Source organism: Acinonyx jubatus, chromosome A2, assembly GCF_027475565.1.
Source record: "Acinonyx jubatus isolate Ajub_Pintada_27869175 chromosome A2, VMU_Ajub_asm_v1.0, whole genome shotgun sequence".
Lineage (NCBI taxonomy): Eukaryota > Metazoa > Chordata > Mammalia > Carnivora > Felidae > Acinonyx > Acinonyx jubatus.
The window spans coordinates 153,500,169-153,514,894 of NC_069383.1; the positions used below are offsets into that span (position 1 = coordinate 153,500,169).

The window sequence follows — 14,726 nt, forward strand, 5'->3', positions numbered from 1 at the left end:
GTAGCCGTCCCTGGCGGGGGGGGGGGGGGGGCGGTCCTTCCCGTGCGGAGCCCACCCAGGCGGGATGGATCAGTTAGGACCCTGTCCCGGTGGGACTCGATTAGGATCCATGTCCTCTTTGGAGCCCTTGGATCGGGACCAGCACCCTCTGTGGGGCCCGACCAGTTGTGAACCCCATCTTCCCGTATCCCAGAGGGACAAGACCCCAATTGTCTGTGGAGCTGTCATGACCCTAATCCTCTATGGGGCTCTGTAAGTTACGATCTCCATTCCTCGCGGGGATCCCTGTTCTCCGAAGGGACAGCTCTGTTGGGACCTCCTCCCTCCCCCCCCCCCCACTCCCCCGTAGCGCCAGCCTAGTGGGGATCCCCGCCTTCCACTGGGGCCCAGGAGGAAGCCCCCGCCCGCCCCGCCCCGGGCATCGGTGCCTAGAGCCCACTGCATCAGGACCCATTCGCCTGTGCATCTCAGTGGTCAGAAGGCCCGGTTTCTCCAGAAGCCGCATCGGAGACCCCAGCCCAGAAAATAAAGCTACTGCACTAATTTTCCTGCGCGCTGGGGGCCTCACTCCAGCGCGGCACGCCTTCAGTGCGTAACCTAATACTGCCGCGGGTGACTCCGCCCCGGGTGACGTCACACCATCGCCCCGCCCTCTCCTCAATACCCTCCGGGCCTCCCAGAGAAAAGGGGCGCTTGTTCTTTCCTAAAGGGGCCTGGCCTTCAGAGGGCGGGACCCTGCATGTCTTGGCCTTCGATTGGACCAGCCCTCGCCATCGCGGCCTCGAGATTGGTCGGTTTGTGCTCCTCTCCCCTCCCTCTTCGAGGCTTCCGCTTCCGGTTCTGACGGACGCTTCGGCCGTAACGATGATCGGGGACATCCTGCTGTTCGGGTAATTAGGGGGGCTAGAGGCTGGGGTAGGAAGGATAAGAGGGACAAGGGGAGGCCCAGGTAACCTCATTCTCCCTTCGCAGGACGCTGCTGATGAACGCCGGGGCGGTGCTCAACTTTAAGCTGTGAGTAGGCCGCTTTGGATCGCGGCTCCACCCAGGGGACCCGTAGACCCGCCCCCACGAGCGTGAGCCCGCCCCAAGTCGTAGGCCACGCCCCCAAGTCCCAGCCAGCCCTCTGGCCACGCCTCCTTCCTGGTCTGTCCTTCTGTGACCCTGCGCTCCATGGTGACTTGAAATCAAGACTTTTCGTTAACGGCGATCTCCCTTCTTGCATCCCGGAGAGCCTCCGGCCCGTCCCCCCAGAGTTCTTAGCCTTCCTTCGTACCCACAGACTAACCTCTCCACCTTGGTGGCTGCAGGCCTTGCTGTGATTGGCTGGTAGATGATGGTCCAAAGGGGCATTAAACCCCCCCCCGAGGTCACCAAGTCCGCTGCAGGGCTAGAGCTGAAACGGTGTCCGAGGCCCTCTGAGCTGAGGGTCAGGGCCAGAGGACTGAGTGGTCTTTATGTCCCACCGAAAGTGGATACTGTCTGTTCCTCTTTGTAGGAAAAAGAAGGACACGCAGGGCTTTGGGGAGGAGTCGAGGGAGCCCAGCACAGGTAAGACCACCTTTCTGGACTCAGAAATTGGTCCATTCAGAGAGGACAATTTGTTCTTACCAAGCCTTAACTCAGTTTTCTTTTTAATAATCTGTGTGTGTGTGTGTGTGTGTGTGCGTGTGTGATTGTGTGTGAGAGAGAGAGAGTTGGGCCTGAGGATGTGCTGTTCCTTTTGTTCACCTCTGTCGACCTTCTTTCTCCTGCTAACCCTTCCCGCATAAGTCAGAACTCATATAACTTCGTACAATTAGAATTTTCCTTTATGTATGATACCATGTGGCTAATATTTGCCCCTCACACTTGCTCCAACTTGTTTTGGCCCATTTCTGTGCCCTTGTGGTGCCAGTCTTCCAGCATGAATGAATGAATGAATGAATGAATGAATGAATGAACGAACGAACGAGCAACTGAACAGCCTCACAAGTAGCTATTGCTTTCAGAGTACTGCAGACCTGTTTTTTCTTTTTTAATTAGATGCCAACATTAGCTTTCAAATAAATCAGATGTCATGTAAAAATTCAGTTGTCTGAATTTTCAAGAAAATTTTTCAAGGAAAATCTGAACATCCTACAGCTCAGGGTTCAAGCAACCTCTTGGCACCTGTTGGGTGAAGTTGAGAAAAACAGGACCCCGTTGAAGCAGGGCCTGTGGCCTCTACTCGTCCCAGCCCCTCATCGTGATATCATTTCACCTTCCTGGCCTCTGGAGGCCCTAGGTTTGACACTTCTTGCTGAATTTATTCATGTGACTGTTGGAGACATGAGACGTGTACATGACTACTGTGTCCATACATTTATTCATTCACCAAGCATTATTGAGCACCTGTCACATGCCAGCCACTGTGCTGGATGCTGGGGACACAGCAGGGAGCAGCCAAGGCGGTGGGTGCTATGATGGAGCATTGCGTAGGGACAATAGGAACCCTGAGGGGCAGTGAATTTGATGACAGTCTGACAGCTCCCTTTTATTGGGGGCCTACCTGGTGGCGGCTGCCCCCTTAGGTGCTTCCTATGGGTATTTCCCCTCCGTCTCCACCCCTAAAAGGTAAAGGGAATTTTCCCATTTTATAGGTGTGGAAACTGAGGTTCAGGCTTGTGGCTTGACTTGCTTGTGGTCACATAGTAAACCAGTGACAGCCTCTTGATTGGAACCTGGCTTTTTCGGACCCCGCAGGTTGTACCCTCAGTCACTAGACCATCCATCCATTCATTCTTTCGTTCATACATCCATTCATTCAGCAGCTATATGTATATTGCTTACCCACTCTGTGGAAGGTACTAGACCAACTCCTGGGGCTGTGGTCTGTAGATCTAAATCGGAGCTGGGGTGGGTAGGATGTGGGAGGGCTTGGTGGTGGTGAGAGTGTCCACGATAAGGACAGTCACAACAGTGGCTTCCTTGTGATCAGGGGCTCTGTGCACGTCTCCTTCCAGCTAGTAATCTTGTGCTTGTTGCTGCTGCTGCAGAAAATGCCCCTCTCCCTGTGCCTGGCTGACCCCCTGACACAGTAGTGGCTGCAGCTGTCTGTGTGCCAGGCACTGTGCTGAGGTCTTCCTAGTTGCCCATCACCCCCATTTACACAGGAGGAAGCTAGGGCATTTATAGGCCAGGGGCTGACCAAGGTCACCTGTGTGGAAGGGCAGTAAACTCCTGCCCAAGTTTAAGGTCGGGGCTTATACACTTCCTCGAAGCGCTTAACCCCTGCTCCCCAGCACGGGCTAGGTTGGATGCCCCCTTTGTATGCTCCCATGGCACTTGTCATGGTGAATAATCAGGTGTGTGATTACTTGTTTAGTATTTGTCCTCCGTGTGAGCTCCTTAGGGCAGGGATGCCTGTCTCGTTCCTCCCTGTATCCCCTGCACTTGGCTGCTGCCTGGAACAAGTGGCCTTTAGTTAGCATCCGTTGATGGCAGGAGAGCCTGTTTTTTTTTTTTTTTTTGATGCTGGGCTCAAGGAAGGGCCTTGCCGAGCAGTGCCTCTCAGACATGTTGGGGATGGACCCGCGTTTGACATCTGCAGTCTGGGCTGAGCTGCACGTGGCTGTCCCAGTGGGTTGAACAATACCAGACTCATCTAAGCTGCGTTCAGCAAGTCTGTGTGCTCATCTGGTGCTTGGATGACGCAGTGATGCCAGATGGCTGTCATATCGGGTGGCCGTGTAAATTTCTGAGCTCCTGCGTGGTATTTTCTGTACTTACTGGACAGCCGTGGTCTAGAGATGACATTTTGGGTAGCATGCTTGTAGGTTACCCTATCTGGACCCGTTCATTTCATTCTGGAGGATTAGTGAGGGAGGACGATTGACTTAAAACCCTGAAGGAGGGTTCTGGAACCCACATCTCTGGAGTCTCATCGTACCAAGCTGTTTCCTCTCGAAATGGGTTCTGCTCTGTGGCATTGGGGAACTAGAGCGAATCATCATCAAAGCAGAGCTCCCCTTTCACTTGCCTGAATTAGTGTCCTTTTTCAGCTGCAAACACTGAAAACCCAGCCAAAGGGTAAGGCAAGTTGAAACGTCCCAAGGGTAGGACGGTTCTCAGGCACACCTGGATTCAGGGCTCATACCAGCCGCCCTGCATGCAATCCTCTCCTTGTCCTTCTGGGTTGGTTTTACTCTCAGGCTGCTTGTTTTTACAAAGGTGACCCGAGAGCAGGGCTTGGCACATTTTTCTGTAAAGGGACAGATCATAAACATTTTAGGCTTTGTGGGTCATACCTTCTTTCTCTCTCTCTCTCTCTCTGTCTCTTTTATTTTTTTTTTTTTTAGTGCTTATTTACTTATTTTGAGAGGGAGAGAGAGCACGTGTGTGCACAAGCTGGGGAGGGGCGGAGAGAGAGGGAGACAGAATCCCAAGCAGGCTCTGCATTGCCGTCAGCGCGAGCCTGACGCAGGGCTGGAACTCACAAACTGGGAGATCGTGACCTGAGCCCAAATCAAGAGTCGGACGCTTAACCGACTGAGCCACCCAGGTGCCCTGTGGGTCGTACCTTCTCTGGTGCCGCATCTCAGCTCCGTTCCTTGAAAGCAGCCACGGCAAATCCAGGCATACCTTGTTTTATTGTGCTTTGCAGAGAATTTTGTTTTTTACAAACCGAAGGTGTGTGGCCACCCTGAGCGAGCAGGTCTGTTGGCACAATTTTCCCAACAGCATTTGCCCACTTTGTGTGTGTCGTATTTTGGTAATTCTAGCAGGTTTTCACATTTTTTCATTGTTCTATTTGTTTCGGTGATCAGTGATTATGACTTGCTGAGAGCTCAGATGATGGCTAGCATTTGTTAGCAGTATTTTTTTTTTTTTTTTTTTTTTGAGAGAGAGAGTGTGTGTGCACTCGGGGAGAGGGAGAGAGAGAATTTTTTTTTTTTTAATTTTAATGTGTTTATTTTTGAGGGAGAGGAGAGACGGAGTGCAAGTAGGGGAGGGGCAGAGAGAGGGGGAAACACAGAAACCCAAGCAGGCTCCAGACTGAGCTGTCAGCACACAGCCTGACACAGGGCTCAAACTCACAAACTATGAGATCATGACCTGAGCTGAAGTCGGCCACTTTACCGACTGAGCCACCCAGGTGCCCCGGGAGACAGAGAATCTTTAGCAGGTTCCATGCCCAACTTGGAGCCCTATGGGGGGCTTGACTCTAGACCCTGAGATCATGACCTGAGCCAGAATGAAGAGTTGGATGCTTAACTGATTGAGTCACCCAGGCACCCCAGCAATATATATATTTTTAAAGTTTATTTATTTTGTGAGAGAGAGAGAGCAAGTGAAGGGGAAGGGCAAAAAGAGAGGATCCCCAGCAGATGTGGGGCTCGAACTCCCGAACTGGGAGATCATGACACAAGCCGAAACCAAGAGCCAGATGGATGTTCAACTGAGCATCAAGCCATCTATACACCCACCAATAATTTTTAAATTAATGTATTTACATTATTTTTTAGATGTAATGCTGCTGCATATTTAATAGACTATAGTATAGTGTAAACGTAACTTTTATATGCACTGGGAAGCCAAAAAAATCATTTGACTTGCTTTATTGCAGTGGTCTGGAGCCAGAACCAAATCGACAATAGCTCTGAGGTTTATCTCCTATATATAAATGAGGGGGCATGGGTGTATTTTGATAAAACTTATTTATAGACACTGAAATACGAATTTTATGTAACGTTTGTGTCTCACAAAATACTCCTTTGATTTTTTTTAACCATTAAAAAGTATCAAAGATATTCTTAGTTAACAGGCCATATAGAAACAGGCGGGAGGGGCTGGCTTTGGCCCATGGGCCACAGTTTGCCAATCTCTGACCCAAAGGACTGGGCTTACAACTTCCTAGCCCAGAAAGATGGACAGGAAGCAAATGCCACCTTCCCAGTGGTTGAGACAAAAAATCTCAGGACTGACTCTCATTGGGTAGACTTGGGTCACATGTTCCCTCCCTGAGCCAATCAGAGACTGGGGACTGGGTGCTCTCAGGGGTTGGTCAGTGGCAGCTACTGCCAGAATGCCAAGGGTCAGGGAGCAGAGGCGACCCACAGGGAAAGCCATGCTGCCCCCGGAACGTGGGGTAGTGGGATGGGGGCGGGCGGAAACTGCAGAAGCACACTGCAGCCGTGACAGCAGACATGTGAGCCGTGCTTGTAAAAATGCTTTCTGCCTTTGCAGGTGACAACATCCGGGAGTTCCTACTGAGCCTCAGATACTTCCGCATCTTCATTGCGCTGTGGAATGTCTTCATGATGTTCTGCATGATCGTGTAAGTCCAGCCTGCCTGTCCGCTTCCGTGTCATCCTCAGTGTTGTTCTCCAGATCGACCCACCTGATGGTCATTCCCTGTCTCCTCTGTCGGCACTTTTGTGTCACGCTTTCTGCTTTCAAAATAAGAACTCTCCCAGGGTCTACACGGGTTAGACTGTGTCACTGTGGTCTAGGCCGGAGCTTTGACCGGAACACGGTGTTCTCCAAGTCCTGGCTGTTTCTGGTACCTCAGCAGAGGCTGCCAAGAGATACCTTCCCTCGAGCCTTGGCCCTGTTACCTCTTGCCAGTGTTTAGTGTATGCTCGGTGTCTTGCCAGGGTGGAAAATGTGGCTTGAATGACCAGTGTGCTGCTGGGTCCCTGCTTCCTACCCTGCTGGAAGCCAGCAGAAGGGTTTCAGACTTTTTTCTGTTTTCGTGCCCATTTTTCATTTCTTCATTAGGCTTAACAAATCTAATCGGATTGGTTTTCCTCCCAGCAGCGGGGCCTTAATTTTGATTCTGCTATTGATGAATTGTGAGACTCCTAGTAAACAGACTCGGGAAAAACAGTAGGAGAATCTGGCATTTTGTCCATGCTGGGCTGGTCCCTTGCTTCACCCTAAAGAGGGAGAGAAAGAAAATCGACTGTCCGGAATAATTGAGATGCTGAATTTAGGGTTGCTGGGGGGACCTGGTGCCAGTCCAGTGGCTGTTAGAGATGGACTTAGGACTTAGGAGATGGGGGGGAGGGGGGGTTCACTGTGTCACTGGAAAGTGTTTTAGAGCCCCGAATGAGGACCGCAATGTATGCCCAGAGAGGCCCTCTTTGGGAGCTCGGTTGAGGCCTGTCCAGGTACAAAGAGGGCTCGTGAAGAGCCCAGGGGATTTGCAGAAGAGCATGGGAAGCATAACTACGATTCACAGGAGGTAGAACAGTGTTGGGGGTGCTCCTCCAGCCTCGGTCTTTCCACGTTCCCACCTATTCATTCATTCATTCATTCCTTCATTCATTCACAACTATCCAGCACGGGCTGTGCCTTGGGCTTATAGCTGAGACCAAGACAGCCATAGTCCTTGCCATCGGTGAATGCACACAGTATAGCAGATGGGACAGGGACAGAAAACAAATAAATAGGAAAACCTCACTCATGAGGCAAATGGGAGGCTCTCAGTTTGGGAAATGGTCGGGAAGAGCCTCTCTGAGAAGTGCTGTTTAAATCAAAACCTAAAGAACAAGAGGCAGCCTTGCCATCTGCAGAACCGAAGAGAAGCACAGTAGCACTGGACGTAGCACGCGCGAAGGTCCTGGGGCAGGGGTGAGCTCGGTGTGTTTTTATCATTTTGTTCTTTTCTGTCCAGCGGCTTCATCATCCTTCTCTCCCAGCTAGCTTCCTTTACTGCTCCTCTGCTGGCCGGTGACCAGGATGGTAGTAGCCTCAGGCTCTGTGACGTTCCAGCTTAGCCCAAGGCTGGCTTAGTCTGTAGCCTAGTGTGCTGATTCTGCTTCCTGAGAGCAGAGCCTGATTGACCTAGCTTGGTGTCACCCAGGTCCTACTAGATTGGGGTTGTCCTGGTGCCGGCAGAATCACTTAGGTTGAGTCAGGGAACCACAGCCCTTGGGCCATATCTATTTCCTGGTTTTCCTGATGTTTTATTGTCATGCGGCCACACCCATTTCTGTGACTGCTTTTGGTTACCGTGGAGCGCTTGAAACCTTGTGATGGAAACTGCCTGGCCTGCAAAGCCCAAACTACTTACAGTGCCACTTGCTACACAGGGAGTGTGCTGACCCCTGACCTAGGCCGGCTCTTCCAGTAGGGGCCACAGGGAGGGAAGATCTTTTTCAGAAAGGGCCCTGTCAGGGAGGCAGTGACCGGCTTTCCCAGGATATTAAAAAACTGGAAATCACCTCGGCTCCGGTCGTCATCCCGGGGTCGTGGGTTCAAGCCCCGCATCAGGCTCTGTGCCGAGCCTGGAGCCTGCTTCAGATTCTCTCTCTCTCCCTCTGCCCTCCCCCCCCCCCCCCTCATGTGCTTGCTCTGTCTGTCTCTCAAAAATAAATAAAATAAGGCCTTAGATGTGTTCAAAGTAACAAAGCCTTTTTAAATAATAAAAGCTGTTCTACTTTTGCTACAAAAAAAAGAAAACGAAACAAAACTGGAAATCACCTAACTGTCCAAGAACAGGGGAATAGTCAGGTAATTCAAAGGACGCCCGTACGACCGTTGCTACCGTCACTGATGGTGTGCTAAAACTTCTGTCTACACAGGGGAGTGTTTTGAAAGCAAAGACGTCTGGATGTCACTTAAATGCACACTCTGGCCTCAGTTGTGATTTGCACGCGGTAAACATTAAATAAATGCCTGAAGTGTGTGGGGAGACTTCCAGGCAGGGAGTTGGACGGATCTACTCCAGGCTGTCCGCAGACGTGACCATGCTCAGAGGTGACCATGCTGTGACCGCTGACGAGGTTAACAGGGCCTGAGGGGATGGTTCACAGTTCCCTGCACCCACTTCTGTATTGCTTGAGCTGAGCTACTTTGGAAATTTTAAAAAGGCACGAAAAACTTGAAATACAGAGAGAAACGTGCCTGAAGGTTTAGGGACCGAGAGTATTACCGTCTGCAGCTTAACTTGGGAACTCATCAAAGATAAGGGAGACAGATTGACAGGTACCCTGTACAACAGAGCGTTAATTGCAGAATGGAGGTGGTGTATATGTGGGTGTTCACTGAACCGTTCTGTTAAGTCTTCTCTACGTTGCAGTCTTCATACTAAAGTGTTGGGGAGAGGAAGACCGGGAGAACACGAGCATGTAAAACCACGGAAAAGGATGAATAAGTACAAAAAAACTGCAAGTTGGTGTTCACAACTCAGTGTTTTGTCGTATATTCACAGGGTTGTGAAACCACCACGGCCATCTAATTCTAGAACGTTTTCATCACCCCCGAAAGGGAAACCTCGGACCCATTAAGCAGTTCCTGCCTGTTCTCCCCTCCCTCCAGCTTTCTTTATGGATCTGCCTGTTCTGGGTGTTTCGCATAAATGGAATCGCAACAGTGTGTGGCCCCTTCTGTGTCTGGCTTCTTTCACTCAGCGTGATGTCTCGTAGGTTCCGACATGCCGTGGCATGTCAACACTGCATTCCTTTCTGTGGCCAAAGAATAGTCCATTGTATGGCTGCGCCTCGGCTTGTTTTTGTATCCATCCGTTGATGGCTATCTGGGATGTTTCCATTTTTTCGGCTGTCTCCAACATTGTTGATACAAACATTCGCGCACACGTTTTCGAGGCTGTCTGGTAAATACCGAGGAGTGAGATTGCTGGGTCTTAGGGTCACTCTATATTTATCCTTTTGAGCTTCTGCCAGACTATTTTTTAAAGTCGCTGCAGTAGTGTGCCTTCCCACCAGGAGCGTCTGATGGTTCCAGTTTCCCCACACCCTTGCCAACGCTTGCGATTGTCGGTCTTTCTGATGAGAGCCGAGCCGTCTTAGCGGATGTAAGGGTTGATTTGCATTTCCCTGATGGTGAATGACGTCGAGCGTCTTGTCATGTGCCTATTGGTCATTTGTATATCTTCTTTGGAAAAATGTGTAGATCCTTTGTCCATTTCTTAGTTGGGTTATTACTGAGTTGTAAGAGTTCTTTTTATAGTGTGGATCCCAGTCCCTTATCAGATATGTGATTTGCAAGTATTTTCTCCCATTCTGGGAGTTGTCTTTTCAATTTCTCGATGGTGTCCTTTGAAGCACAAAAAAAATCTTAGTTTTGGTAGACTCCAATCTATTTCTCCTTCTGTCACTTGTGCTTTTTGTGTAATAGCTAAGAAATTGTTGCCTAGCCCGAGGTCATGGAGATTTAAGCCTAAGATTTCTTTTCTTTCTTCTTTTTTTTTTTTTTAAAAGTGTATTTGTTTATTTTGAGAGAGAGAGCATGCAAGCAGGGGAGGGGTAGAGAGAGAGAGTGAGAGAGAGAGAACCTCAAGCAGGCTCCACGCTGTCAGCGCAAAGCCCGAAGCAGGGCTCAAACTCACAAACTTTAAGATCATGACCTGAGCCAAAATCAAGAGTCAGATGCTCAACCGACTGAGCCACCCAGGCACCTGTAGGCCTAAGTTTTCTTTTAAGAGTTTTCTAATTTTAATTTTAATAGTGAGGTCTGTGATCCACTTTGAGTTAATTCTTGTAGATGGTGTGAGGTAGGGATCCAGCTTCATTCTTTTGCATATGTCGTAATCCAGTTGGTCCTGCACTTTCTGTTTTTTTTTTTTTTTTTTAAAAAGGCTTTTTATTTTGGAAAGAGTTTGGATTTATAGAAATGTCGTAAAGGTAACAGAGTTCCGTGTGTGTGTGTGTGTGTGTGTGTGTATTTTAAGTTTATTTTCAGAGAGAGAGAGTGCATGCGTGCACACACATGAGAGTAGGGAAGGGGCGGAGAGAGAGGGTGAGGGAGAATCCCAAGCACGCTCCACACTGTCAGCACAGAGCCCGATGCAGGGCTCGAACTCAGGAACTGTGAGGTCATGACCTGAGCCGAAATCAAAAGTCAGATGCTTAACCAACTGAGCCACCCAGGCAACCCCCCACCATATATATCTTTTTAACAGCCCTGTGGTTTTCCCCAGTAAACCTCTATCATAACTTACATGCCCATTCTCAACTTCATGGACATTTGTACAGTTTCCAAGCCTTCCCTGTTCAGGATTTCCTTCACTGGAATAACGTTGATATCTTTTTTTTTTTTTAATTTATGAAAGTCATCACTGACTGGCAGTAAGAGAATGGGCTAAAATGTTACAGATTCTGATGAAGTAGATACTTTGTTAAATAGCTTTCTTCTTTTTAAAATGTACTGTTTGGGGGCGCCTGAATGGCTCAGGCGGTTAAGCTCCGACTTCAGCTCAGGTCGTGATCTCACACTCTGTGAGTTCAAGCCCCGCATCAGGCTCTGTGCTGACAGCTCAGAGCCTGGAGCCTGCTTCGGATTCTGTGTCTCCCCCTCTCTCTTCCCCTCCCCTGCTCATGCTCTGTCTCTGTCTCAAAATAAATAAAAACATTAAAAAAAAATAAAATGTACTGTTTGGTAGTGTTAAGTATGTTCACGTTGCATAACAGAAAAATCACTTACAAAATTATAAAGGATACAAAATAATCTTAATAGTAACATAAAAAATCTTCTGAAAGTGTTTTCAGAGCAATAGCTTTGCTTCGTTCGCATCTTCACGTACATTTCTGCCCTCCGACTTTTCCAGGCTGTTTGGCTCCTGAGCCCCAGATATATGCCTTCCCGGGAACCAGGAACCAGGAACCACCTTCCCAGATGCCGGGTCTCCCTTCCTCCGTTCCTGATGACTTCAAGAATGGTTTTGACTGGAAAACCAGCGATCTTCCCAGAAAGCCCAAGTTCGTGGTGGGTGGAAAAAAATGTTCGCCAAGCTGCACACGGTTTCCCAGCCACGTCATTGTTTTCTTTTCAAAGATCTTTTCACTTTGGTCTCTCCTCTGAAATGCTGACTACTTAAGGAGTTTGAGGAGGGCTTATGGAAGGGGAATGTGATAACATTGCATTCCCTACGGATAAAAGAACATGTCTAGATTGTTTTTTTAGATTGGAATTCCTCTTCCAAGCTTCCGCTAGAAACCCACTTCTGGATATTTCTCTGTTTATTTTTAACAACCATCCTTTTTGGTTCCAATTACCCAAGTTTTGAAAAAATCATTTTTATCCAGGGATCTGAAACAGAAAGGTTGGCTTTTGAGTTTGATGGAACCTCTTTACTGGACTGTATTTACGAATAACAAGCAAGTTCATTGTTGCTGGGCCTGTGTCCAAATTCCTTTCCTGTCTCGATGGGCTCTGCTTGGCCACTCAGTGCAGCTGAGGTCATCCCCAGGACTTTAAGGGTGAAGTATTACCGATTCCCATGGAAGAGAGGTACAGAGCAGGCAGATGTGGGTGTTAGGAGAAACTTCGCCTTGCCTTGAAGCCCTCTGTTAAAGTCACTTTTGGGGCCATTAATTGTATCATTTTTGGAACGAGGGTGCCGTCCATGGAGGGTATCAGGACCCAGTTCTCAAAGTTTGGAATTCTGGGTCTGATTTTCAAGTGAGTGATTTCAAGGTTGAAAAACAAGGAGCCTCACTCGAGGAAATCTAGCATTTTGCACAGAATCTTCATTGAAAGGGAGGCCTTTTATTGCCAAGACGAAATGCCGGTGGTCAGCACCCAGATCCTGCCGGTGTTTGATTTGTTCGTTGTGGTTTTTGAAATCCTGATTTGTAGGTAAACCTGACGGGAGGAAGAAGTAACCAAGTAAACCTGTAGACTTGCAGAACTGAGTCACATTGAAAATAAAGCTCATTTCTAAAAAGGATCTTTTGTTTATACATTTTTTAACCAAGAAGTTAGTTGACTTCCAGCCCGAGTTGTTATGAACTACACTGTGGGGAACACTGAGAATTCATTTCGGAGGCTGTCAAAAAGTCAGAAAAGAGGCAATATTTAGGTTTCCCTTTTGAGATTTTGCGTGAATAAATGTGCAGCTGGAATTGGGCCAATGTGATTTTTGACCCGGCCACTCTTGGCAGTATAGGAAGAGCCGGTGACAGCAGCGGGGTTTTGCTAGACTCGGGTCAAATCCGCTCTCACTCCTGATTTGCCAACGTCATTCTCCTTCACTGCTTGTATAATTTATTCCCTTGTCACACCCGGGCATGTGGTTTGTAAGTCGCTGGGGAACGTAGCGGCCAAATCGAGCTTCGCCCAGGCCTGTGTCCTTGTCAGCCAGAACAGATGTGCCGAGATCTTGCCTGGTCACTCATCAAGCCGTGTCAGTGGTGCGAGGAAACCTCGCCGCCTTATTCAGACTGGTGCTGAGGTTTCAGTGAGGAGAGGCATTCATATGTTATGGGGGTGAATCGTGCTCTGCGAAGAGAATGCTGTCATTGAGATTTTGTTTCAATAGTTGTATTTTTTTCCCCAGAGAACTGTTATCTCCTTGTTAAGTTCCCATCAGCATCGCTTCGGAGGCTGCTGTACCTTTTGAAAGTTGTGTCTCATGGATGTGTATCTTGAGGAAGCTTTTCAAGAACCCTCATTAACGTGAAAGATTATTGATGTTTGAGTTTTGGGTGCGTAGGGTTGCCCAGAATTTAAGTGCTCATGCTTCTGGGTCAGTTAGGTGTGGGTTCGAGTCCCGTCTCTGCTCCTGGCTAGTGAGACCTTGGCTGCTTGCTTCCCCACTCCTTGCCTCAGTTTCCAGTCTCCAAAAGGGGTCTGAGGGTCCCATCTGCCTGGGGCGATTGAAAAGTTCAGCAAGCTTAAATGTTCGGTGTGGGTGTCCTCACTGCCTGCATTTTCTCTCCTTTGCCTACATTTGTGCACACACACCTTTAAAGAGCAATTGTATTGGTTTTGTTTTTATTATTTTTTTTTTGTTTTTCATTTTTTTATGTTTATTTAGTTTTGAAAGAGGGAGCGCACAAGCAGGGAAAGGGCTGAGAGAGAAGGGGACAGAGGATCCCATGTGGGCTCCATGCTGACAGCAGAGATCCTGATGCGGGGCCTGAACTCCCAGACCACAATATCATGACCTGAGCCGAAGTTGGACGCATGACTGATTGAGCCACCCAGGCGCCCCTCGATTGTATGGTTTAAAAAAATTAGAGGGGTGCCTGGGTGGCTCAGTCGGTTAAGTGTCCGACTTCGGCTCAGGTCATGATCTCGTGGTTCACGAGTTCAAGCTCCACATCAAGCTCAGAGCCTGGAGCTTGCTTCCGATTCTGTGTCTCCCTCTCTCTCTGCCCCTCCCCCGCTAGTGTTCAGTCTCTCTCTCTCTCAAAAAATAAACATTAAAAAAAAGAATTAGAAACAGTTTTCCAGCATAGGAAACATTTTCCTATCTTCCTATTGCCTTTCTAGCATTTTCCTTATATACAACGGTATACAGGCAAACCTTGGAGATATTGTGGGTTCAGTTCCAGACCACTACAGTAAAGCGAATATTGCAATAAAGCAAATTAAGTCAAGTTTTTGGTTTCCCGATTCATATAACAGTTGTGTTTATAGACACTCTAGTCTAGTAACTGTACATTAAGCATCACATCAAAAAAAAAAAAAACCCGTGCATTCGTAATTAAAAAACACTTGATGGCTAAAAAGCGCTAACCGTCATCTAAGCTTTCAGTGAGCCATAATCTCTGATCACAGATCACCGGAACAAATACAGTAATAATGAAAAAGTTTGAAATACGGTGAGAATTAGCACAATGTGACACAGAGACGTGAAGTGGTTGGACGCTGTTGGGAAAATGGGGCCAAGAAGCTAGTTGCCACAAACCGTCAGTTTGTAGAAAACACGGCGTCAGTGAAGTGCGATAAAATGAGATACATGCCTGGATATGGTGTTGTTTGATGGTGGAGAAGCCAGCTTGGGTTCTGAGTTG

The 14,726-nt window shown here is 48.4% G+C and overlaps 1 protein-coding gene across 1 annotated transcript; it reads left to right on the forward strand.

The window, feature by feature from the left end:
• The first annotated feature begins 810 nt into the window (after positions 1–810).
• On the forward strand, positions 811–12,655 carry SMIM7 (small integral membrane protein 7). Its single transcript, XM_015087839.3, has 5 exons — positions 811–890; positions 973–1,014; positions 1,499–1,551; positions 6,208–6,298; positions 11,534–12,655. Exons 1-5 carry the CDS (start codon positions 865–867, stop codon positions 11,547–11,549), a joined length of 228 nt encoding a protein of 75 aa, XP_014943325.1. The 5' UTR covers positions 811–864; the 3' UTR covers positions 11,550–12,655.
• The last annotated feature ends 2,071 nt before the right edge of the window (positions 12,656–14,726 follow it).